The sequence below is a fragment of the Eimeria necatrix genome, genomic scaffold, assembly GCF_000499385.1.
Source record: "Eimeria necatrix Houghton genomic scaffold, Enh_scaff147, whole genome shotgun sequence".
Classification (NCBI taxonomy): domain Eukaryota; phylum Apicomplexa; class Conoidasida; order Eucoccidiorida; family Eimeriidae; genus Eimeria; species Eimeria necatrix.
Window position 1 is genome coordinate 28,942 of NW_013654960.1, and position 22,823 is coordinate 51,764.

The following is a 22,823-nucleotide window of genomic DNA, read 5'->3' on the forward strand; positions in this document are numbered from 1 at the left end:
ATGCTATATATCGCAGAAGATACATTGTTCTGTTGCATATACACGTCCCACACTTTCCGCACTGCAGTCCTAAGGAGGTCTACTTAAAACAAGAAAGTCGTAATTTCCCATATTTTTAGCGGGCGAAAAAGTTTATAAACGAAACGAATGATGGAAAACGATTAAGGGGGATGGTGTATACAAACTCTAGAAGTTTGACATGATGTTCCTCAGACACGCTGCGGATGGCGGGCTTCGCAGCAGCAGGATTGCAACAGAAACAGCAGTAGCACCAGCACTTGGTACTGACGCTGTTCACGTTGTTGCTGAGTCAACTGGTGCTACTGACCCTTTTGCAGCAGCACGTGCCGCAACAGAAACAGCAGCATTAATCCTCGCTGCTGCTATTCTCATTGTTGCTGCATCTCCAGTGCCGCTGGTGCAGCGCAAAGGTTGAAGAGACGTTGACAGCAGCAGTAGCAGCACTTGCTGCTGCTGCTGTATATGTTGAAGCCTCTTCCACCAAGCTGCTGCAGATACCAATGCTGCGGGAGCAGCTACGGGAGCCGGGATCGGAGCAGCAGCAGCAGTTGTTGCCGCTCACGATTTTGCCGCTGCAGTGGTCCACGGGAAGCGGCATCTCCTACTCCTTCTCACTACGGTTGAGGGGACAGTTGTTGTCATCAGCCTCGAAGACAGTGCTACTAAATACCGAAAAACAAACGATGCATATCTTCTAGGTACACACCACTCATTATGTGGACATTGATAGGTGAATATTCCATAGGCCTGCGGCCTCACTCATTGTGAATATTATGGGTGGATGAATATTCGGAAGGCCTCGAGCCCCACATTTACTTCTTTGCGGGTTTGACCTTCTGGGGGGGCGCCTCGGTGGTGGCGAGCTGGACACATTGCTCCTTGTAGTCGGTCTCGTAGCAAGTGTACGGGACCCGGGTGGTCTCAGGCTTGAAGCAAGTGCCGATCCTTTCGCCACGGACGTTTTTGCAGCGGATCCTGGGCTCGCGCTTGGGGCAGGGGTACTCCTCGCTTTCCTGCACAACAGTGGTGCAAGTGCCCATCTCGTAGGCGGGAACGTTGACACAGTGTTCCTCCTCGATGTGTTCGGGGCATGCGAATTCGATTTCGGCGAGCCGGGTGTCGATGCAAGGAGTGTCGACGGTCTGTTCCTCGTCGTTGCAAACTTCCTCGAACTCGTGGTGTTCGCAGGGCTTCTCGATGTGCCTGAAGAGAGTTGCGTAGCAGGTGCTTCTGCGGGGCTTCTTGATCTCGTGGCACTTCTCGAAGAACTCGTGGCGGGGGCAGTCGAAGGTTTCTTGCCGGCTGGAGAAACGGTAGCCTTTGCGCTGCACCTTGCGGGGCACGTCCTGGCACTCGTTGAAGTGCTGCACTGCGGAGCAGGGCACCTCCTCCTCCTGGGTCACCTGGCGGACACAGTTCTTGGGGATTTCCTTGAGTTCCATCTCGCACTGCACGTCGGGGACCTCGCGGGGGCACATGTGCTGCTGGGTGCGGGCGACTTCGCGGGTGCAGACTTTGGGCACGGAGATGTGTACGTCTTCAGTGCAAGGGTAGGTTTCGATTTCCTCAGTGTCGACCTCAACCATCCTGCACTTGCCCTTCTTTCCGGCGAGAAGTCTTCCCTTCTTCTTGTAGTCACCGCACCTCTCGACCTTGGCCTTGAGGGGAACACGCCGGGTGCATGTCTTGGGCACCTGCTGGGTCTTGATTTCACTGCAGTCGTAGGTTTCGAGGCCCTTGACCTGCTTCTCGCAGGGCTCCTGGACAACCTTCTTGACGTCTTGGCACTTCTTCTCCCACTTCTGCTCATTGCAGGGGTACTGCTCCTCAGTGACAGTGCTGCGGAGGCATTTGCCGTGGTCGATGGCGCTGCGCTTGGTGCAGTGTCTTTCAGTCACAACCTCCTCGTAACTGTACTCTTCGGGAGTCTGGACCTCTCTTTTGCACTTGTTTGCAGTGACGCTCATCTCCACTGTGCATTCCATGGTGGTTTCGCTGCCCCAGCAGTCATACTCCTGCTTGTAGGCCTCGTAGTCAATGCACGTGCCGTTGGCGGGCTTGGCCACAATTTCGCACTTGGGCACTTTGATCTGCTTGGGGCAGCTGGTGGCGAACTTCTCCTCAACCTGCTCCGTGCAGTTCTTCTTCACGGTCTTGGGCACCTTGGCGCAGAGCTTTTGCTGCGACGCCTTGGGGCACTGGAACTGGACCTCGCGCTCTACCAAGCGGTGGCACTTGCCCGTGGCGTCCTGCTGGCTGACAGCGCAGAACTCGTGAGAAGTGGGGTGAGGACAACTGGAGGGGCGCGAGACAACCTCATCTCTGTAGCACGTCTTCTCCACACTGTAGGGAACAGCGAAACACTCCTCCTCGACGTGGAGGGGGAGAGCTGGCTCCTGAGGAGGAGGGGGAGGCGACTTGCTGGGCACTTCAGCCTGCTTAGGGGCAGGTGGCGCCTTCTTCCCTTGAACCTCGATGGTACCTCCCACCAGGGTGGCGATGAGGACCAATACAGGAGCGGCCACACGTCTCATTTTCAGGGAGAAATGTGAAGACAGTGGCTACAGAAAAGAGAAAAGAAGAAAGAAAAGGTGTGAGAAAACAGAAATATTTAACGAACTCCGTGTGCTGCCACCACCGCCAGCGGCAGCCACGCATGACGGGGGGGGGGCACTTGCTAGCGGTGAGCCGTCAAGCTCCAAACAGCCATGAAAACAGCTAACTTTATACCTTTTTTGACTTGATTTAGTATTAACAAACCCACACAATTCCTGAAAATAGCTACACCGGCACCAAGAGATCTAAAATCGGCGCACAATCTCTCGCGCTGCGCTGGCTGCTGCCCGCCACAACAGTTGATGTAGCTGCTGCTATAATGCTATTTTAGTGCTGATGCACTATTCAGCAAGATATTTCCTCGTCCTTCTCCCCAATGTTTGTTTTTTTGGAAGTGTGTAAACACTGAAAAGCCCTGAAGCCCCCTCATTGGACCGCTGGTCACACAGCCAGGCAGGCCTCAGCCGATGCGGCCCATGCCTCATTGTTTTTCGTCCCTCAGCCCCTCACCTACACCTTTTCATCCACACTTATGACTTTTACAGTGCTATAATGCAGAGAGCCGGCCACAACAACGCTCTGGGGTGCCTATTCCTCACAGCTTGCGCTGCAGCTCGCCCGCCTTTTGCACACAGACAGCCCTGTGAGGGCATGACCTTCACTTTTCTCAACTTCTTTCAGGGAAATTGTGCAGATGCACGGGAAGTACATGCCCCCCCAGCTTCTCTCCGAGTTGCAGTGCCCAGTGGACATCTCTGAAAGGCTCTTTCTCACTCTCACTGTCTGGCGGCCGGACTGAAACAACAGCAGCGGCGGCAGCAGCATCCGCTGTGGCAGCTACAGCAGCAGCACTAGAAGCTGCAGCAGTGCAGGGCCGGGGGCTACAGGGGAACTAAGGGAAAGGGGCAGACAAATGAGACAAAACTGAAGTCATTTGGCATTCAAATGCTCCTCAAGGTGACCTTGCGGGGGCGCCACCAGCACTCACTTCCCCTCTCGGGGGCTGGCTCGGGGGGCTGTGAGCAAGCCATATAAAAGGAATAAATAAAACCTGCAAACCCGCGGTTTCTAACTAAGCTCTCAGCAGCATGCAGGGGCTGTAGTGCTGCGTTTTGCCCCAGCAGCGCTGGCTGCGAACTAGTTGTGCAGCAGCTGCTGCTGCGGATGCTGCTGCTGCTGTTGCTGGCATGGCGGCGGCCCGCTGCAGCAGCCGCTGTGGCTTCACCGCGAATTCAGACCTTGTGTACCTGCAGCGTCCTCCCCAAACAAATCTAGGAAAGCATCAGCCTCGCCGTCAACTACTGCCTCTGCTGCTGACTGGATGTCTGCTGCTGCTGCTCCTGCTGGAGCTGCTGCTGTCGATAGTTCCACGTCCATCAGCGTGCCTGCAGCAGCAGCAGCCGCGTCTGCATCACCTGCTGAGTCTGCGCATGCTGCTGAGCCGGCTGACTCTGCTGCTGCCAATGCAGCAGATGCTGCTGCTGCTGCTCCTCGGGAAGTACACTCAGCACTTGTGGCTGCAGCACCATTGTCGATTGAGGCAGCAGCAGTTCGGGAGTGAGCAGCAGCGGGCTCCCTCACTTCTGCTGCTGCTGCTGTTTGTGCAGCTGCGGATTCCCCTGCTGCACCGGTGTACAGCTGCTGGGCTGCCGCTTGCTGCTGTGGGGGGCCCCCCTGCTTACGGGGCCTTCCGGGGCCCCTTCGAGGCCCCTGGGGGCCGGGGCTCTTTCTGGGGGCCTCTGCCTTGCGTTTCTTTTTCTGGCGTTTCGGCAGTTCCCAGTCCTCGCTGCTGTCGCTCTCGCGGGCACCCGCCTCCTCTGCAGATGCTGCAGCTGCTGCAGCTGCTGCAGCTGCTGCAGCAGGGGCCCCCCCATCCTTGAGAGCCCTTGTGGGGCCCCTGCGTCTGGGGGGCCTCCCGCGGCCCCGGCGGGGCCGGCCCCGACTTGAGACTTCCCCAGGCTGCTCAGCCAAGCCATCTTGCAGACTTCTATCTGCTGCAGCAGACGCTGCAGCAGCAGAATTGCTTCCAGGGACCCCCTCGGGAGCTTCTCCGGCGCATCCCCCTGGAGCAGCAGCTGCTGCTGCAGTGGCAGTAGCGGCTGCTGCTGCTGATGGCGGAAGGGCATTTGCTGCCTTCCCCCAAAGAACTGGCGCAAGAGCCGCAGCTGCCTCCTCTGCTGCTACTGCTGCTGCAGCATACGCTGGAGCTTCGGGGGTCTGTGAGGCGGAGGCCTGCCGCAGAAGCGCAGCAGCAGCAACGCTGCTGCGGAAGGCAGCACTCAAAAAGGGGGCCGGCAGCTGAGTTCGCTGCCGGCCCAGAGAGCCCCTCTGCTGCAGCTGCAGCCGCGGTGCAGCAAGAGGGCCCCTAGTGGGGCCCCCTGGCCCCCCGTCAGTGTCAGGGAAGCAGAGGGGCCCCCCCTTCCGGGCTTCCGTGTGCAGCCAGGGAAGCTGCAGCGCGGCTCCCCCTGCTTCCGGGTGTCTGTACAGCAGCAAAAGACGAGAAAGGGAAGGCACAGGGTCACCGGGCTCTCCCCAGGCGGGCTGCGGACCCGGCTGGAGGGCCTCGAGAGGGGGGCCCCCCTGAGCTGGGGGGCCCCCCTGAGCTGAACCCTTTTTCCCGTGGGGAGAGCCTTGCAGCTCTCTGAGAGCGTTTATGTGCGACGCATAAGAGATGTAATCTAGGCGAGAGATGCAGAAGACCCGCTGGAGCTGCTGCAGCAAAAAGGCGCATGCGGTCTCAGTGTCACTGGGCTGCAGCAAACTGCCAGCAGCAGGACCACTCGTGGCGGCACCGACCCCCGCAGCTGTTCGCTGCAGCTCTTCCAGATGACTGCAGCACACAGCAGCAGCAGCAGCAGCAACAACACACGAGCTGCCTGTATAAACAGCAGCAAGGGGGGCATCTGCTGAATTCGAAGCAGCTGTGAAGTCGCGCAAGTAGTAGCAAGAACAGCAGCAAAAGCCGACTAATCGCAGGGCGAGCAGCAACAGCACTCGTAGCTGCAGCAGCACGTGCTGCTGCAGGGGGAGCCGCAAGACTCACAGAGAGAAGAGTGCCATGTTTGCTGTGCAAGCCGCTCTGCGGGGCCCCGAAAGAGGGGACAGAGTAGGGGCCAAATCGAGCAGCTGGAGCGCCGGCTGCTGCTGCAGCTGCTGCAGCTGCTGCAGCCGTTGCTGCAGAGGTACTTCCGGCGACACAGGCGGCCAGTATCGCGCGAAGAGGCCAGCACGGAGTGCTGCGTAAAGTTGCAGCAGGTGCTCTTTCAGCCAGGCCTCCACGCTGCTGATGCTACTGCCGTTGTTCATGCAGCTGCTGCTTCCGTTGCTGCTGCTGCTCCAGGAGGCAAACAGCAGCAGCGCGTTTCTCGTCGCCGCTGCCTCAGCTTCCATGGACTGAAAGTGGGAGGCGCAGTCCGCCGGAGTCCTGCCAGAAAAGAGCTCCTGCCAAATTGGAAAAGCAGAAAAGGGGAAAGAACAGAGAAAGATGAAAAAAGGAAAAATACGGAAGCAACGGAGAAAGAAGCAGATCTTGAGCACACAAAAAGACAGAAAAACGCATGCATGCACAGGGATCAAGTGCATGCAAAGAAGCAGCAAGAGGGAAGACTGGGAAGCAAAAGCGCAGCAGACAAAAGCACCAAAAAATGGGGAATATGAATTCACCAAAGAGAAAGCTGAGAGAGCTAAAAGGCAGAAAAAGATTAAAGAGCAGCAAAATAGAAGCCACAGAAAAGGGGGCCCCTAAGGGCCAGCCAAGCAAACGGCTGCGCTGACCGGAAAGGATAGAGAGCCAAAAAAAAGTTGAGAAAAAATAAGTTGCAAATGAGGAAAAATATCAGAAAAGAAATAAACAAAAAAGGGACAAGACCTCAGTGGCAGCACGGCAAGATCAAGTAGAAAAGAAAGACACACAGGAGGCAGCTGGAAGCCGCGAAATAGAAAACATCAAAAACACCACGACACCCATAATGTGCAGCATGCAGGCCCCCGCAAACTAGGGTTTAGGGTTTAGGGTTTAGGGTTTGGGGCTGGGATCGCCCATTCTCACTGCAGCACGGCTCCAGTCCGGGCCAAAACAAGCTGCTGCTGCTCGCAGCAAAGCGCCCTCTGCTGCAGTCCACTGGAGTGGCTTTTTGGAAGGCGCTAAGCAGTGCTGGTACCTGCACAGAAAGGCAGAGCACCATTCCAAGCATTTAATTTGTTTTAATTGTCTTTTTTAGGATTAAAAACTTTGAAATACAATGAAAGTATCTAGTTATATTGGTGCTGCAGCAACGCCGCATGCAGAAAAGGCAGCGCCTGCAGCAGCAGCAGCAGCAGCAGTACAAGCCGAAGCAGCGGCAGCAGGGACAGCAGCAGCAGCTTAATGGCCCACAAAGGCCACTTGTAGCTGCTGCGCCATTAAAATGCAGCAGGCAGACGCAGCAGCAGCTACGGGACACCAAAGTGGCTGCAGCGAAACAGCAAAAAACTGTCAGCAGCAGCAGCAGCAGCAGAAGAGCGTCTGCTGCGGCGCTGCGGACACTTCTTCTGCTGCAGTGAATTAGATTCGAGCCAAGGCTGGAGTGTATGTACACCTCTCTCTGCACTTCATTTCCGTGCGGCCCCGCAAATGAGTTGCTGCTCTATTCCAGCTGGCGCGGCCGTAGCCAGAGACCAGCAGCTGCAGCTGCAAGTCTTCAAAAGGGCTGAACATCCCGTGTCTTTTGGTTTCCTGGCAAGCACACGCGCACAAAGCTCACCTCTGCTGCTGCTGCTGCTGTTGCTGCTGCCGCTACTGCTGCTGCTGCTGCTGCTGTTGCTGTTGCTGCTGTTGCTGCTTTTGCTGCTGCTGTTGCCGCTGCTGCTGCTACTGGTGCTGCTGCTGCTGCTGCTGTTGCTGCTGCTGCTGCTGAGGCTGAGCGTTTATAATCTGAGGCATGCAGTTTGGCCTTACCACTTGCAGATAGTTGTAGCGGGCCCTACACTGATTGTTTGTTCGCCCTGGAACTTTTGCAGCAACCCGCATCCACCTGCTGCTGCCTCTTGGGGTGCCCTGCACTGCAGCAGCAGCTGCCAGCAGCAGCTGGTCTTCTGCTGCAGTCCATTCCCTGCGCAGCTGCTGCTGCTGTCGCTGCTGCTGCAGCTGCACATACACCTGGAAAATCACAAACGGAGGCATCGGCGCGTCGCTGTAGGCTGCCATTGACAAGAAATCCACACCAGCTGCTGCAGCCGTTGCTGCTGCTGTTTCTGCTGCTGCTGCTGGAGCTTCTGCTGCGTTCTTATCCTCCAGGGCTGCTGCTTTGTCTGCGCGGCTGCTGCTGCTGCTGCACCGTTCTATAGCGGCGCGCGCGTGTCTCAATAAGAGCGCAGCTACGCCTGTTGCGGTGCTCTGCTGCTGCTGCTGCTGCTGCTGCTGCTGCAGCAGGCCGGGGCCACCTGCTGGCCAGGAAACACCCGATGAAGCGGCTATGCGCGTCGCTTGCTGCAGCTGCTGGAGTTGCAGCTGCTGCAGCTGTCGCCCCTCCTGCTGCTGCTGCAGAAGCATCATTTGCTGCTGCTGCTGCTGCTGCTGGTACTCCTCCTGCATGCGCTGCAGGGCTGCTTGGGTTGGCGTTGCATTCATAAAGCGAAGGAGGCATTCTGCTGCAGACAGCCGGAGGGATGGCGGTGCTGCAGCAGCAACAGCAGCACTGACGCGCCGCAGCAGCGACGCGAGAGTGTAGACCTTTCGCTGCTGCTGCTCACTTCGCCGCTGCTGCTGCTGCTGTTGCTGCTGCTGCTTGTCAGAGAGAGCTGCCGCCGGGCGAGCAGTCTGCAGCAGCAAGCGGATTCCCTGCAGCAATCTTGCGGGGTGAAGCGTGCACGCATCTTGCTGCTGCTGCTGCTGCTGCTGCTGCTGCTGCTGCTGCTGCTGAGCTCCCTGGATACTGGACAAGGAACGGGGGGGCCAGCTGGCGGCGTGAAAAGTAGCAGCAACAACTTGTGGGGGAATACGCAGCTCTTCCAAATGCATGCGCAGCTGCAGCAGCAGCAACAGCAGTGCGCACGTGCTGCCGGCGAGTTAGCACCAGCAGCAGCAGCAGCAGCAGCAGCAGCAGCAGCAGCAGCAACGGCTGCTGCTCGCCCCTTGCGGGCCACGCGGACTCAGCAGCAGCAGCGGCGGCAGCAGGAACAGCAGCAGCAGCGGCAGCAAGTGCAGCAGCAGCAGCAGCAGGAAGACACGAACTGACCTGCTTTTCAAAAAGAGAGAGCAGCAATGTTTGGGTTTGCAGCTCATCTTTGCTTCCTTCTGCTTCCTCCTCGTCGGAGTAGGGGGGCCCCCCGGGGCCCCTGTCGGGGGCCCCCGGGGGGCCCCCCTTCTGCTGCTGCGCGGCAGCAGTTTGCTTCCTCTTTCTCGCCTTGCGCAGCCGCAGCTGCTGCGCCAGCAGCGCAGCAGGAGCAGCAAGGGTCTTAGCAGCAGCAGGGGCACTGGGGGGGCCCCCCAAGTCCTCAGGGACTTCATCTTTAGGGGGGCCCCCCCCCCGCATGCGGCCAAGAGCTGGGGGGGCCCCCACAGCCGAGACCCGCGGCTTGCCGCTGGGGCAGTGCTGCACCTGCTGCTGCTGCTGCTGCTCCCACAGCAGCAGCGCGTCGCTGTTGCTTGGCAGGGGCCTCCCTTCTGCATTTGTTAAGAGGCCCTCGGAGGGGCCCCCCGCGCTTGAGGGGCCAGCTGTACCCTTGGGGGCCCCCCCCCGTTTGCTGCTGCTGCGGCTGCAGTCCCGCATGTGCTGCTGCAGCTCTTGGTGCCGCCGCAGCCGCCGCAGCTGCCGCTGCTGCTGCTCCAGCTGCTGCAGAATCCGCAGCCGCTGCTGCTGCAGCACCTGCTCTATGCTGCAGAGGATCGCATAGTGCTCCACAGCCTTCTCCTCCAGGTGGCTCAGCCTGCTGCTCCTGCTGCTGCTGCTGCTGCTGCTGCTACTGCTGCTGCTGCTGCCGCTGCTGCTGCTGCTGCTGCTTTTGCTGCTGCTGCTGGCTGCTGCTGGAGGGGCCTGCTTGGCTGGCTCTTGTGGGGTTTGGGGAGTTAAGAATGAGAAAACTCCTTCACTGGGGCCCCCAGGAAGGACCCACTCATCAGCATCTCCATCGGGGGCCCCATCTTCAGCTTCTCCCCACCAGTTGCTGCTTCCCTCTACGCCTCTGCTCGCTGGTTCGGCTGCTGCTGCTGCTGCTGCAGTTGCTGTTGCTGCTGTTGCTGCTGTTGCTGCTGCTGCTTCAGCATCGACGGAGGCGCCGGCAAGCGCAGCAGCAGCAGCAGCAGCGTCTGCTGGAGGCTCCTCAGACAGCAGCCACGGACTAAGTGCTGCCTGCTGATCCTCCTCATTGCTGCACTGCAGCAGCTGCTGCAGCGGGTTGTCCATGCTGCAGATGGACGGGGGGCCCCCAGGCTGCCCTATGAGTCGCGGGCGACGAGGTTGGGGGCCCTTTGCTGCTGCTCATGAGTGTACATAAGTAAAAAAACAAATTAAATGTTTACAAAAGTAATAATTGACTATATTTCACTAATTTTTCAACGGGGAGCAGCTGCTCCCGCCAGATCTTGTGGGGCTGGGGGCTCGTGCCCTGCAGGCGGAAGACTCGGCGGCAGCAGCAGCAGCAGCAGCTGCTGCTGCTGCTGCTGCTGAGGACGCTCGGGCTGGTTTTTGTCTATTTTTTGGGGATTTTTAAAAGAATTAGAGCTGCGAGAAAGCCTCAGAAAGCCCCAGCTGCCCCTCATCTCAGCTGTCCTTGAGTCCGGGCTAGCTGCAAGCTAGCTAGCCATCAACTGCAGGGGCCCCGAGACCCCAAGCCCCCAGCAAACTCTGTGAAGACAAGATCTGCTGAAGACCCCAAGTGGCTGTCTCTAGAATGACAAACATTCCCCAGGAAATGCGCGAGCGGGCGCTCGCTTCGAAGGTGCTGTTGCTGCTGCTGCTGCTGCTGCTGCTGGGGTTCCTGCTGCTGCTGCGGAGCTGCTGCTGCTGCGGAAACTGCCGCTGCAGATGTCCTTGACTCGACAAAGCAGCAGCTGTTGACCCCGCTGCTGCTGCTGCTGCTGAAAGAGGGCAGCGGGCAGCCTAGCCGCTGCCGTGTCTTCGTTTTGCACCAAGCATTGCTGCTGCTGCTGCTGCTGCTGCTGCTACAGCTGCAGCTGCTGTGTGGGTGTTTGCGTTTTCTCAGCTTGTAGACGCAGAAAAAGAAGTGAAGAAGGTGAGTGTTGTTTTTGCCTCCTTAGCCTCTGCTGGGGTGTACAGACAGCTGAGTGCATAGGGCTTTCTGCTGCAGCGGCGGACACTCCGCGGTGAGCCATTTGCTGCTGAAGTTAAATACTGTTCATTTGTTTTAATTTGTTTTCTTTTGTTTTATTTTTAAACTTAGTTTCTTTTAGATTCGCTCAAGTGGGGAAAGACAGCAGCAGCACTTGGCAGCCAGCCGCGCAGCCAGGCAGCAAGCCAGCAGCAAATGCAGCAGGGAGAGAAGCAACAGCAGCAAACTCGCAGCAAAAATAGGCCAACAGCAGCAAACAAGCAGCAAACGAGCAGCAAAAGTAGTCAAGCAGCAGCAAGCAAGCAGCAAGCAAGCAGCAAAGTTAAGATAGCCGCATGCAAACATACAAAACAGATGATTGCATCGAAGCTCTTCTGTTGTCTTGCAGCTCGAAAGAGAAAACCACAACCTTAAAGCAGTGAGCAGGCCAGCCGCACCTCTTGCTGCTGCTGCTGCTGCTGCTGCTGCTGCAGTTGCTGCTGCTGGAGTCGCCTCCGTTGTGGCTTCTTTCGCTGCTGCTGTCCCTGCGGCTGTTACTGCTGCTGCTGCTGCTGCTGCTGCTCCAGCTGCTCCGTCTGTCGCTGCCGCTTCGCGGTGCTTGCTGCTGCTGCTGCTGCTTCTGCTGCTGCTGCTGAGGCCGTGTCTGTTGCTACTGCTGTGCGGTGCCCGCTGCTGCAGCAACTCTCAATCAAGACGCAGCTGCTGACCGGCGTGAGCGTGAAGCCAGCAGCCCCCTAGCCGCAAACCCCCTTGCCCTCTTAGCTGCTGCTGCTGCTGCTGCTGCTGCTGCACTCCGGGGGCCTTAGCTGCTGCTGCACTTGTGGGGCCCCGCAGCAGCAGCTGCTGTTTGCGTCTGCCTGCAGAAAGTAGACCCCAGTGATATGGCAGCAATAGAGGCGGAGCTGCAGCAGGAACACGAGCAGCTGATGAAGGAGCGGAAGGAAGAAGTTGCTGCTCTCAGGGACCACATAAAGAAGCTCGACACTCTCGTCACAGAGCTGCAGCAGCAGCAGCAGCAGCAGCAGCAGCAAAGCTTTCTTGCCAAACTCCTCAGCTGCAACTGCAATGGACGCGCCGACGACCAAAGCACAGAACGCGCCTTTGACGCTCCCCAAAAGGCCAGCTAGCCAGCTAGCCAGCCAGCTAGCCAGCTAGCCAGCCAGCTAGCCAGCTAGCCAGCCAGCTAGCTAGCTAGCCAGCCAGCCAGCCAGCTAGCCAGCCAGCTCGCTAGCTAGCCAGCTAGCTAGCTAGTCAGCCAGCTAGCCAGCGAGCTTGCTAGCCAGACAGCTAGCTAGCTAGAGAGCTGTGAAGCAGACTGCTACAACCGAACCAAGCTGCTGCTGCACCTTGTGCTGCAGCTGCTGGAGCCGCCGCAGCTGTTGCTGCCTGAGGTGCAGCAGCTCCAAGTAGACAGTGAGTCGGCAGGGGGCAGCTGCTGCTCCCCGAAGCCAGACCCTTAGACATAACCCGCACCGCTGCCCCACAGTTGCTGCTGCTGCTGCTGCTGCTGCTGCTGCTGCAGCTGCTTGTGCGCAGCTTTCCACTAGGGGCCCCGCAGCAGGAAAAACTAACTGAGCCCCTCAGGCTCGTTTCAATGTTTCTTTCTGTCAGCAGCAGACACAGCAGGTCCTAAAGAGTTACCAAACAACACTTACATTCAAAAATTAGGGTACTAAACGCGAACCCCATCTTGGGGTTCCCTTCTAGGTGCCCCTAGGGGCCCCATGGTGGGGCCCCACAGGGCCCCACAGGCCCCCAATTGGGGCCCCACAGGGCCCCAGTTGGAGCCCCAGAGGGCCCCTCGTGGAGTCCCACAGGGTCCCCCTTGGGGCCCCGCAGGGCCCCAATTGGGGCCCCAAAGGGCCCCCTTTTGGGGCCCCACAGGGCTCCTCTTGGGGACCCAAAGGGCCCCCTTTTGGGGCCCCACAGAGCCCCTCTTGGGGCCTTGTAGGAGCCCGCTAGGGGCGGTTGCTCTTGGGGGCCCCCTGTCGTGCCCCTGGCGGAAACCCTGTGGGGGCCCCCAATCGGTATATATATTATCCCTAAGGCTAGGCACTGTGGGGCCAGCTGCTGCAGTTAGCTGTGCATTTCCTGGGCCTGTGCTGGGGGCCCCTTTGTGGGGGTTTGAGGCCCCCCAAGAACTTTGTGGGGGGCAGGGGGCCCCTCTTTCTGCGCAAAGCGCATCTTTCATCAAGCCTCAAGAAACTAATGGGTCTACTGACTGCTCTTTCCTCTTAAGGGCCTTTGGGGGCCCCCACGGGGGCCTCCCGCGCAGCAGCAAAGGCTGCCAAGGCGACGCGGGGGCCCCAGGTGGGGCCCCAGGCCCCTAGAAAGCCTCTTGGCTTCCCCGGGGCCTGTGTGGGCCCCTGGAGGCCCCTGAGAGGCCTCTAGGGGCCCCGAGGGGCCCCTGGGGGGCCTAGAGGCCCCTCAGGGGCCCCGGGTGGCGCAGAGGGGCCCCTGAGGATGCCTAGAGGCTCCCTAGGGGCCTCTAGAGGAGCAACGGGGCCCCCGAACATGCAGCGGAATAGCCCAAATTCACATTTTGCTTCGGGGCCCCTGCTGAGGCCTAAAAGAGAGTGAGGATGGTGAAGGAGGCGTACAGCAAAAAAATCGGATACCCCACCAAGACCCGCTGCTCTTCCAAGCGCAGCGCCTGCAGCAGCAGCAGCAGCAGCAGCAGCAGCGGGAGCGGTGGCCGCCCGGCGCAGCGGCGCCGCGCTGCTGCAGCGCAGCAGCAAGGCGGAGTGTCTGTACACCGCAGCAGCTGCGGCGCAGCAGCAACGCGGAGTGTCTGTACAGCGCAGCAGCTGCGGCGCAGCAGCAAGGCGGAGTGTCTGTACACCGCAGCAGCTGCGGCGCAGCAGCAAGGCGGGGTGTCTGTACACCGCAGCAGCTGCGGCGCAGCAGCAAGGCGGAGTGTCTGTACACCGCAGCAGCTGCGGCGCAGCAGCAAGGCGGAGTGTCTGTACACCGCAGCAGCCTCACCGCTTCAAAAAACGCAGAGGCCGAGTAAGTGGCCCAGCCGACCCCCAGAGCAGCAGCAGCGCAGCGAATCAAAACACTTTTTTTGATGAAGAGAGTGGCCAGCGCCACAGCTGTCACGGGAATCAAAGAGTAGCCCAGGATGGAGGCTGTGCGGTAGATGTCAATGCCTTCCCCCTGCGAAACGGCGAAGAAAGTTCCTAATAAGTGAAATAATGAATTATTTTATTTAAATTTTTTTGAATTTCAACTTCAAGTTCAACAAACAAAAGCACACAGAAGCAACTTGCGCGCACACGCAGACACCCGCTGCACGCCTGCAGCAGCACGGCGTGCGCGGCTGCGCCGCAGCCACCAGCAGCAGCAGCAGCAGCAGGACGAGCAGCAGGAACAGCAGCAGCAGCAGAACCAGCAGCAGGAACAGCAGCAGCAGCAGAACCAGCAGCAGGGACAGCAGCAGCACCAGCATTAGCAGAAAGAGCAGCAGGAACAGCAGCAGCAGCAGAACCAGTAGCAGGAACAGCAGCAGCAGCAGAACCAGCAGCAGGAACAGCAGCACCAGCAGAACGAGCAGCAGGAACAGCAGCAGCAGCAGAACCAGCAGCAGGAACAGCAGCAGCACCAGCAGAAAGAGCAGCAGGGACAGCAGCAGCAAGGTTGTAGGAGCCCCAAAGGAGGAGAAGCAGACACAAAAACTTGGAAATAATTCATTTTTTAGGAAATAATTCATCTTTTATTTTCAACTCACTCTTGACATTAAATTGAGCAGCAAATAAGTGGAAATGGACCCTATGATGCTCATGCCGTACAGACACCCGAACGTCGCCTTGCCAGCCTGAAACACTCAACGCCAGATAAACCCTAAACCCTAAACCCTAAACCCTAAACCCTGAACCCTAAACCCTAAGCCCTGAAGCCTCGCCGCAGGAGAGCGTGAGCTTGTCGCTGCAGCAGAGTCGAGAAACCAGCAACAGCGCGCGAACAGAAGCAGCTGCTCCTGCTGCTGGTGCTGCCGCTGCTGCAGCAGTTTGCTGCTGCCGCTGCTGCAGCAGTTTGCTGCAGCAGCAGCAGCAGCAAACTCAGCAGCAGCAAATACGGACTAGGAAAAGAAGAACTGCGAGAAATATGGCAATCAAAAGCGGGCCGCACAAATCGCTGTCCTTGAGCAGCTCGTGGTCGGCTCTGAGACGCACAAACCCTAAACCCCAAACCCTAAACCCCAAACCCTAAACCCTCAACCCAAACCCTCGTCCTAGACCCTTGCCTCCCCAACAGTCCTAAACCCTAATCCTGAGTTAAAACCCTAAAACCCTAAACGCAGTGCAGCAGAAAAAGCTGCTGCTGCCGCCAAGTGTGCTGCAGTACAAGTCCCTCGCCCTAAACCCTAAACCCTAAACCCTAAACCCTAAACCCCAAGCCCTCCTCACTTGCTGAAGAGCAAAACGGCCTTCATGCGCCGCCAAATATCTTGAGGGTTTATCCCCAACTCTGCAAAGAAAACTTAAGCAGCAAACTGCAGTTTTAAAGAACGGCGCTGCTGCGCTGCTGCTGCGCTGCTGCTGCGCTGCTGCTGCGCTGCTGCTGCGCTGCTGCTGCTTACCTTCCAGCAGCGGCGGCTCGTTTTCAAACGGGTCTTCTGGCTCGTCTTGGGGTCCTGCTGCTGCTGCTGCTGCTGCTGCTGCTGCTGTGTCTGGCTGCTGCTGCTGCGCGCTGAAAAGACGCAGCAAACTCTTCAACGAAAACAAACCACCACGGGGGCCCTGCTGCCCGTCGCTTCCCATGGGGCCCCCCATGGGGGCCCCCATGGGGGCCCCATTAAGGGCCCCTGCTTGGCCCCCCATGGGGCCTCCCATGGGGCCCCCCATAGGGGCCCCCATGGGGCCCCCCATAGGGGCCCCCATGGGGCCCCCCATGGGGCCCCCCGGGAAGCCCCCGTGGGCCTCGTAGTGCGCAGCAGCGCCGGCTAGAGGGGCCTCATTGTGCTGAAAGTCTCCCTGAAGCAGCCAGCAGCAGCAGCAGCAGCAGCAGCAGCAGCACTGTGAGCAGCAGCAGCAGCAGCAGCAGCAGCAGCGACGGGAGCAGCAGCAGAGGCAGCAGGGACGAGAGAGCTGGGACCAGCTAGCTAGCTAGCCAGCTAGCTAGCTGCTGCAGCACTCCGCAGCAAACTGACTTTGCTTGCCCCATAGTAATATGCCCCATCTGCTGCCTGGGGGCCCTCTAGGGGGCCCCCCGGGGGCCTCACGGGGGGCCCCCGGACTTGGGGGGCCCTGGGCCTCTCCATGGGGGCCCCCCCCGCGTAGTAGGGCTGCTGCTGCTGCAGCTGCTGCTGCTGCAGCTGCTGCTGATAATGCTGCTGCTGAGGGTAGGGCTGGGGCTGCTGCCCGTAGGGGGCCCTGTGCTGCTGCGGCAGCTGCTGCTGCTGCTGCAGCGGCGGCTGCAGCGGCTGCTGCTGCTGCTGCTGCTGCTGCTGCTGCAACTGCTGCGACCCGGGAAGCACACGGCCCCCCGAGAGTCTCATGGAGCCGCCCTTGGCGTCTCCAGCGTCCCACCCGTAAGGCTGCTGCGGCTGCTGCTGCTGCTGCTGACCATAGGCTTGCTGCTGCTGCTGCCTGAATTGCTGCTGCTGTCCATAGATCTGCTGCGGCTGCTGCTGCCTGAATGGCTGCTGCTGCTGCTGAGGCGCATACACCTGCTGCTGCGGAGGCCCTGCTGCCGACACATTTCCGTAAATCGGCTGCTGCTGAGGCTCCGGGACCTGTCCAGGGCTTTGCTGCTGGAATGGCTGCTGCTGCTGCTCCACTGGTTGCTGCTGCTGCTGCTGCTGCTGCGGCAAGTCTGCAGCATCAGGAAAGCCTCGACGGGGCTGCAGGCCGCCTGCCTGGCTGTCGGCGTAGCGCCGCCTTATCTGGGGCTTATCTGCCATTTGCTGTGTCAAGACGCAGCAGCAGCAGCAGCAGCAGCAGCAGCAATGATAGCAGCAGCAGCGGAAGCAGCAGCAGCTGCGGGAAAGCGGAGAGTGTTGAAATAAAAATTGGCTTCGCCGCTCTGCACTAAAGAAAATGAGGTGCTGATGCTGCTGTCGCTATGCTTTGCCTGCAGATGCTGCTCAGCTGCTGCTGCTGTCGCCGCTGCTGCTGCTGCAGCTGCTGCTGCTCTGCAGGGCAGCAGATCCCCTGCAGTTAAGTGTAACGAATGAGTCGATGAACGCCTCCTTTGTCTAGTCGCAACAGCTGCTGCTGGTGTTTCCGCTGCTGCTGTCGCTGCAGTCCCTACTCTGCTGCTGCTGCTGCTGCTGCTGCTGAGCACAGCGCGCTTAGCCCATATAGTGCATGTCTTGCTAACTGTCTAGAGAGTTGCTGCTCTCCAGAACACAAAGAAAAGGAGAAAACAAATTGAGCAGAAATACAGATAATTGGGGTGTACGTACACTTCACGCGGGCCGTCGAGATGCCGCCGCTTTCTCTGCAGGCAGGCTTGATCCCAGCTGCTACAGCAGCAGCAGCAGTTGCTGCTGCCGCTGCTGCTGCTGTTGGGGCTTGCTGCTGTGGACCCCACAAAGTGACATTTGCATGCGGCCTCGCGCGTACATCTCTATTTTTGTTTTTGTGGCTATTTTTTTGAGGAAAAGGACCTGAGAGCTGCGCTTTCTGCTACTGCTGCTGCTGCTGCCGCTGCTGCTGCCGCCGGTGCTGCCGCTGCTGCTGCTGCTGCAGCAAATCGAAGGAAAATGTACCCGCTTCTCCTCCAGGGCCATGACAGGCCACTCACTTGGGTTCAATTCAACAGAGATGGAGACCTTATGTTCACATGCGGCAAGGTGGGCCACCGGCAGCAGCAGCAGCAGCAGCAGCAGCAGCTCCTAAGGCACCGCCCTTCACCGCAGCAGCGCAGCAGCAGCCGCATTAAGGCAGCACGAACCCTCTTGCCTGCAGATTCTGATTAGCTTCCTGTATAGGGGACGGAGCCGAGCAGCAGCAGCATGCAGGAGGGTTACAGCCGCCCTGCTGCGGCAGCAGCAGCACAGCAGCAGCAGCAGCGCAGCAGCAGCAGCGCAGCAGCAACAGCGCAGCAGCAGCACGAGCGGTTCCGGTTTGCTGCTGCTGTTTGTTTCTTCAGGACGCGAAGCTCTCTTTGTGGCGGACAGAAGACGGCATCCGCATAGGTGGGTTTCTGCTGCTGCTGCTGCAGCTTTTTGTAGCTGCTGCAGCTTCTTGTAGCTGCTGCAGCTTTTTGTAGCTGCTGCAGCTTCTTGTAGCTGCTGCAGCTTTTTGTAGCTGCTGCAGCTTCTTGTAGCTGCTGCAGCTTCAAGTAGCAGCAAAGAGAAGTTTCATTTTATTTCAACTTGGCAGCAAATAAGCCAAAGACCCATTTGGCCCAAAAAGGGAAATAAATGGCAGCAGCAAAAGGGGCCCCCGGGGGGCCCCTTTTGCTGCTGCCATTTATTTCCCTTTTTGACTTTCGGGCCCCCGCGTCCTCCAGCCAGCGCCTGCTTCGCCTCGAGGGTTTAGGGTTTAGGGTTTAGGGTTTAGGGTTTGGGGTTGGTGGCTTTGGGGTCCGGGGTGCGACGCCGCGGGGCGCTCGCGGAGCCCGGCTCTGCACCCTGCTGCTGCTGCTGCTGCTGCTGCTGCTGCTGCTGCTGCTGCTGCTGCTGCTGCTGCTGCAGGCACGTACGACGTGGGCAAAGCGGTGGTTTGGGCCTGCGACTGCACTCTGGACTCTTCGCGTCTTGTTGCTGCTTCTGGAGATCAAAAGATTCTCATTTTCGACGTTTGCAGCGGCGCTTTGCTCAACGAGATTGCAGAACAGGGGCCCTGCAAGTAGGGTTTAGGGTTTAGGGTTTAGGGTTTAGGGTTAGGGTTTGGGGGCGCTGCCGCGGGCGCCACGCAGAGCGCTGCAGCGGGTGTCTAGGGTTTAGGGTTTAGGGTTTAGGGTTAGGGTTTGGGGGCGCTGCGGCGGGCGCCACGCAGAGCGCTGCAGCGGGTGTCTAGGGTTTAGGGTTTAGGGTTTAGGGTTTAGGGTTTGGGGTTTGGCTGCGGCCGCGGTGGCGCGGCCGCCCCCACGGCGTGGACTCAGGGCTGAGGGGTTTGCGCCCGGCACCTGGGGTTTAGGGTTTAGGGTTTAGGGCTTGTGCAGGGTTTAGGGTTTAGGGTTTAGGGTTTAGGGTTTGTGCTGCAGGTTTGTGGAGTGGTGCCGCATGCCCACCCAGCAGAACAAGTTCGTCCTCGCCCACGACAACTTCGGGGCCAACCAGAAGGGCATTAAGGCTTGGAGGGTGAAACCCTAAACCCTAAACCCTAAACCCTAAACCCTCGCGAATTCTGGGCCTCCTTAGCCTGTAAACCCTTATGAAGATTGGCCGCGGCCTGTGGGCGGCCGACGCTCTGGCGCACTGCCGCTGCGCAGCCTGCCCAGACACCTAGGGCTTAGGGCTTAGGGTTTAGGGTTTAGGGTTTAGGGTTTAGGGTTTAGGGTTTGGGCGCAGGTGGACGGGGAGACCCCGAAGCGGCTGTGGATTCAAGACGACTTTGCTGCAAGGTGTATTCAAGTCCACTGGGGCCCCTTCGACGAGACAGTAATATCAACTCACGAAAACGGGGACATCATGGTGCCAAACCCTAAACCCTAAACCCTAAACCCTAAACCCTAAACCCTTAGCACAGCAACCCTGGGCCGGCATTGCAAGCGCTGCGGCCGGCGCACAAGCTCAAACCCCAAACCCTCGCAAACACTAAACCCTAGGATAAACCCTCCGCAAGCTCGCCCTGCAGCAAAGCCTTTCTCTAGCCGAGCAGGCGGAGGCCGCAGCGAGGGTTTAGGGTTAAGCGAGGGTTTAGGGTTTAGGGTTTAGGGTTTGAGGTTTAGGGGGTGTCTGCAGGTGTGGGACGCTGCAACCGGCGAGTACATCAGCGAGCTGCGCGGCCACAAGTCCCTCATCACTTGCATGAGTTTCTCTGACGACAGAATGCTGGCCCTCACGGTCTGCTGCTGCTGCTGCTGCTGCTGCTGCTGCTGCTGCTGGCGTCGTTGCTGCGGCTGCGTGTGCTGCTGTGGCAGCGGCGGCGGTGCTGCTGGCGGCTGCTGCTGCTGCTGGCTTTGCTGCAACAGCTTCCACGCGCTGCTGCGGCGGTGGCGGGTTCGTTGCTCTGTCTTTTCTATTATTTATCTGCTGCTGCTGCTGCTGCTGCTGCTGCTGTTCAGAGCTGCTCAGACGGCACAGCAAAGTTGTGGTCAACGAAGGACTGGGAATGTTTGAAGGTAAATTTTTTCCATTTAGAGGAACCTGGCAGGAGGCGCCCTTTGCTGCTCCGGTGGCTGCTGCTGCCTGGCATCCGCCCACTGCTGCTGCTGCTGCTGCTGCTGCTGCTGCTGCTGCTGCTGCAGACGTACACTACCGACCGGCCGCTGAACTCTTGCGCGCTGAGTCCGCTGCTGACTCACCCTGGCTCCGAGCGGAAGCTCCACTTGCTGCTGGGCGGCGGGCAGGCGGCTGAGGATGTCACAACTACAGGCAAGTTGCCGCTGCGTTGCTGCTGCTGCTGCTGCTGCTGCTGCTGTGGGCATTGCTGCTGCTCCTCTGGGTTTCCGGCTGCGGCTTGTGTACCGTCGTGAACTGCGGCAGCTTGAGTGGTTTGGCGAGTTGGGTTTTGAATTCATGGGTGCGGGTGTCCGTCCGCATGGACGGCGCTGCAGCAGCAGCAGCAGCGCAGCAGCAGCAGCGCAGCAGCAGCAGCAGCAGCAGCAGTGCTCCCCCAGTCTCTGCGTGCTGGCTGCAGGGGCCCCCGGCTGCAGCCGTGGGGCCCCCGCTGCTGCTGCGGGTTCGCTTGCTTTAACTGCAGACGCCCCAGCTGTTCTGTCACTAAAAGTCTCACAAAGAGTGGAAAATAACGAGCACTAAGAGGCACTTTTAAAGGGTTATGTGGGAATAAATGCAAGTTGAAAGGCCTAAGTGCGAAGAAGTGCAAATTCCAAGGGTTGGATGTGAAAAATGAAAACTTTCAAAAGGTTGAATGGGGAGAAGTGCAACTTCAAAGGGTTGAACGCGAGCAAATGAAGTCTCAGAACTTCGAATGTGAAACAAATGCAGTTTCTGAGGATGAATATAAATGCGATTTCAAATGCGAAGTAGTTCACTTTCAAAGGGTTGAATGTGAATGAGTTCAATTTGAAGAAGTTGAACTTGAAGAAAGGATTGAATGCGGTGAAGTGCAACTTCAAAGGGCTGAATGCAAAGAAATGCAGATTCAAAAGGTTGGGTGAAAAGAAGTGAAGTTCCCAAGGGCTAAATGCGAATAAGTGCACTTTCGAAAGGCTGAATGCAAGTAAATGCGCCTTCAAATGCGAATAATTGGGTTTTTAGAGGGTTGAATGAAAGTGGGTTTAATTTGAAGATATGAATGTGAATATATGCACTTTCAAAGTGTTTATTGCGAATGAGTGAACTTTGAAGTACAAATAATTGGGCCCTCGAAGGATTAAGTGGGAAAGAATTGAATCTGGAAGTTTAATGCGAATAAATGCATTTTAAAAGGAATTGAATTAGAATGAATTGAAGTTGAAAGTTGAGTGCGAATAAATGCGCTATCAAAGGGCTAATGGGAACAAATGCACTTTCAAATCTGAACAAACACAATTTCTAGGGGTCAATGGGAACGAATGTGCTTTTAAATCTGAACAAATATCTTTTCTAGGGGTCAAAAGGACTAATTTGAATTGAAGTTGGCTGCGGAAGAATGCGCTTTGAAAGGGTTGAATGTGAATTGTTGCACTTTCAAGGGCTGAATGCGAATAAATGCGCTATCAAAGGGCTAAATGGACTAAATGGGAATAATAGCACTTCTAAATCTGAATAAACACCTTTTTAAGGGGTTAGTGCGAACAAAAGCGCTTTCGAATCTGAACAAACGCCCCTTCAAGGGTTCTAAAGGACAAATTGAATTGATGTTGCGTGCGGCGGAGTGGACCTGCGCAGCGGTTTGAATATGAAGAAATGCACTTTCAAAGAAGTAAATAAAGGGAATAAACACCTTTTAAGGGGTTAATAAGAACAAAGGCACTTTCGGATCTGAACAAACACCCCTTCAAGTGTTCATAAGGACTAAAATGAATTTGCGTTCGTGCGGCGGAGTGGACCTGCGCAGCGGTTTGAACGCGAGTAAAAGCACGTTCAAGGGTTTGAATAAAGTGAATAAACACTTTTCAAGGGGCTAATAGGAACAAAAGCACTTTCGAATATCGAATATGAACAAGCACCCCTTGAAGGGTCCAGAGGTGTAGACTGAATGCAAGTTCGTGCGGCGGAGCGGACCTGCGCAGCGGTTTGAATGCGGGAAAACGCGCGTTTAAAGGGATGAATAAGGGTTTAAAAGATGCAGAAACACTTTAAAAGGGTTTAGCGGGGGCAAAGCCTTTTTGCGGGCACGAACAAACCCCCGAAGGGGCCCAGTGTGCACGGCCTGCGCTGCGCAGCGAGCGGCGAAGGCAAGTTCGAGGCGCTGCTGTACCACGTTGTGCGCGGCGAAGAAATCGCCAGCTGCAAAGGCCACTTCGGGCCGCTGCACACGCTGGCTTGGAAGCCCGACGGCAGCGGCTACGCCTCTGGCGGCGAAGACGGCTACGTCCGTCTGTACTCCTTCGACGAGGAGTACTTCACCGACGACAAGTTCCAGTGAACCCCAGCAGCAGTCTGCTGCTGCTGCTGCTGCTGCGCTGCTGCTGCGCTGCTGCACAGTTGCGCTGCGGCGCGGCGCTGCTGCGGCGCTGCTGCGGCGCTGCGGCCACGAACGGGGAGATGCAGCAGACGGGAGTTCTGCTGCGCTGCTGCTCCGCCGTGGAAAGTGCAGCAGACGCGAGTTCTGCTGCGCTGCTGCGCTGCTGCGGAAGCAGCAGCAAACACGCCGGTGCTGCTGCGCTGCGGCGACGCCGGGGAGAAGCAGCTGCGGGGGCGCCTGCTGCAGCAGCAGCCCGCCATGAGAAGTGGCGGGGGGGGCCGGGGGGGC

The 22,823-nt window shown here is 58.1% G+C and overlaps 6 protein-coding genes across 6 annotated transcripts; 3 read left to right on the plus strand and 3 right to left on the minus strand.

Annotated features, from left to right (window-relative positions):
* Nucleotides 1–833: 833 nt before the first annotated feature.
* ENH_00014930 (hypothetical protein, conserved) lies at nt 834–2,555 on the minus strand (the record flags this gene model as incomplete). The annotated part of the gene is made up of 1 exon (XM_013584311.1): nt 834–2,555. The coding sequence occupies one exon, from the start codon at nt 2,553–2,555 to the stop codon at nt 834–836; it is 1,722 nt and encodes a 573-aa protein (XP_013439765.1).
* A 1,243-nt stretch (nt 2,556–3,798) lies between these two features.
* ENH_00014940 (EMYB4, related) lies at nt 3,799–9,959 on the minus strand (the record flags this gene model as incomplete). The annotated part of the gene is made up of 6 exons (XM_013584312.1): nt 3,799–5,407; nt 5,621–6,018; nt 6,626–6,737; nt 7,155–7,291; nt 7,514–8,581; nt 8,793–9,959. 6 exons carry the CDS (start codon nt 9,957–9,959, stop codon nt 3,799–3,801), a joined length of 4,491 nt encoding a protein of 1,496 aa, XP_013439766.1.
* Nucleotides 9,960–10,467: 508 nt separating this feature from the next.
* Nucleotides 10,468–11,972, plus strand: ENH_00014950 (hypothetical protein, conserved; the record flags this gene model as incomplete). The annotated part of the gene is made up of 3 exons (XM_013584313.1): nt 10,468–10,494; nt 10,759–10,788; nt 11,709–11,972. The coding sequence occupies 3 exons, from the start codon at nt 10,468–10,470 to the stop codon at nt 11,970–11,972; spliced, it is 321 nt and encodes a 106-aa protein (XP_013439767.1).
* Nucleotides 11,973–13,427: 1,455 nt separating this feature from the next.
* ENH_00014960 (hypothetical protein) lies at nt 13,428–14,299 on the plus strand (the record flags this gene model as incomplete). Its single annotated transcript, XM_013584314.1, has 2 exons — nt 13,428–13,854; nt 14,130–14,299. 2 exons carry the CDS (start codon nt 13,428–13,430, stop codon nt 14,297–14,299), a joined length of 597 nt encoding a protein of 198 aa, XP_013439768.1.
* A 607-nt stretch (nt 14,300–14,906) lies between these two features.
* ENH_00014970 (yip1 domain-containing protein, putative) lies at nt 14,907–16,750 on the minus strand (the record flags this gene model as incomplete). The annotated part of the gene is made up of 4 exons (XM_013584315.1): nt 14,907–15,009; nt 15,255–15,315; nt 15,428–15,821; nt 15,998–16,750. The coding sequence occupies 4 exons, from the start codon at nt 16,748–16,750 to the stop codon at nt 14,907–14,909; spliced, it is 1,311 nt and encodes a 436-aa protein (XP_013439769.1).
* An 804-nt stretch (nt 16,751–17,554) lies between these two features.
* ENH_00014980 (eukaryotic translation initiation factor 3 delta subunit, putative) lies at nt 17,555–22,496 on the plus strand (the record flags this gene model as incomplete). Its single annotated transcript, XM_013584316.1, has 9 exons — nt 17,555–17,644; nt 17,944–17,989; nt 18,491–18,644; nt 19,003–19,099; nt 19,310–19,432; nt 19,703–19,804; nt 20,026–20,082; nt 20,336–20,483; nt 22,294–22,496. 9 exons carry the CDS (start codon nt 17,555–17,557, stop codon nt 22,494–22,496), a joined length of 1,020 nt encoding a protein of 339 aa, XP_013439770.1.
* Between the last annotated feature and the right edge of the window lie 327 nt (nt 22,497–22,823).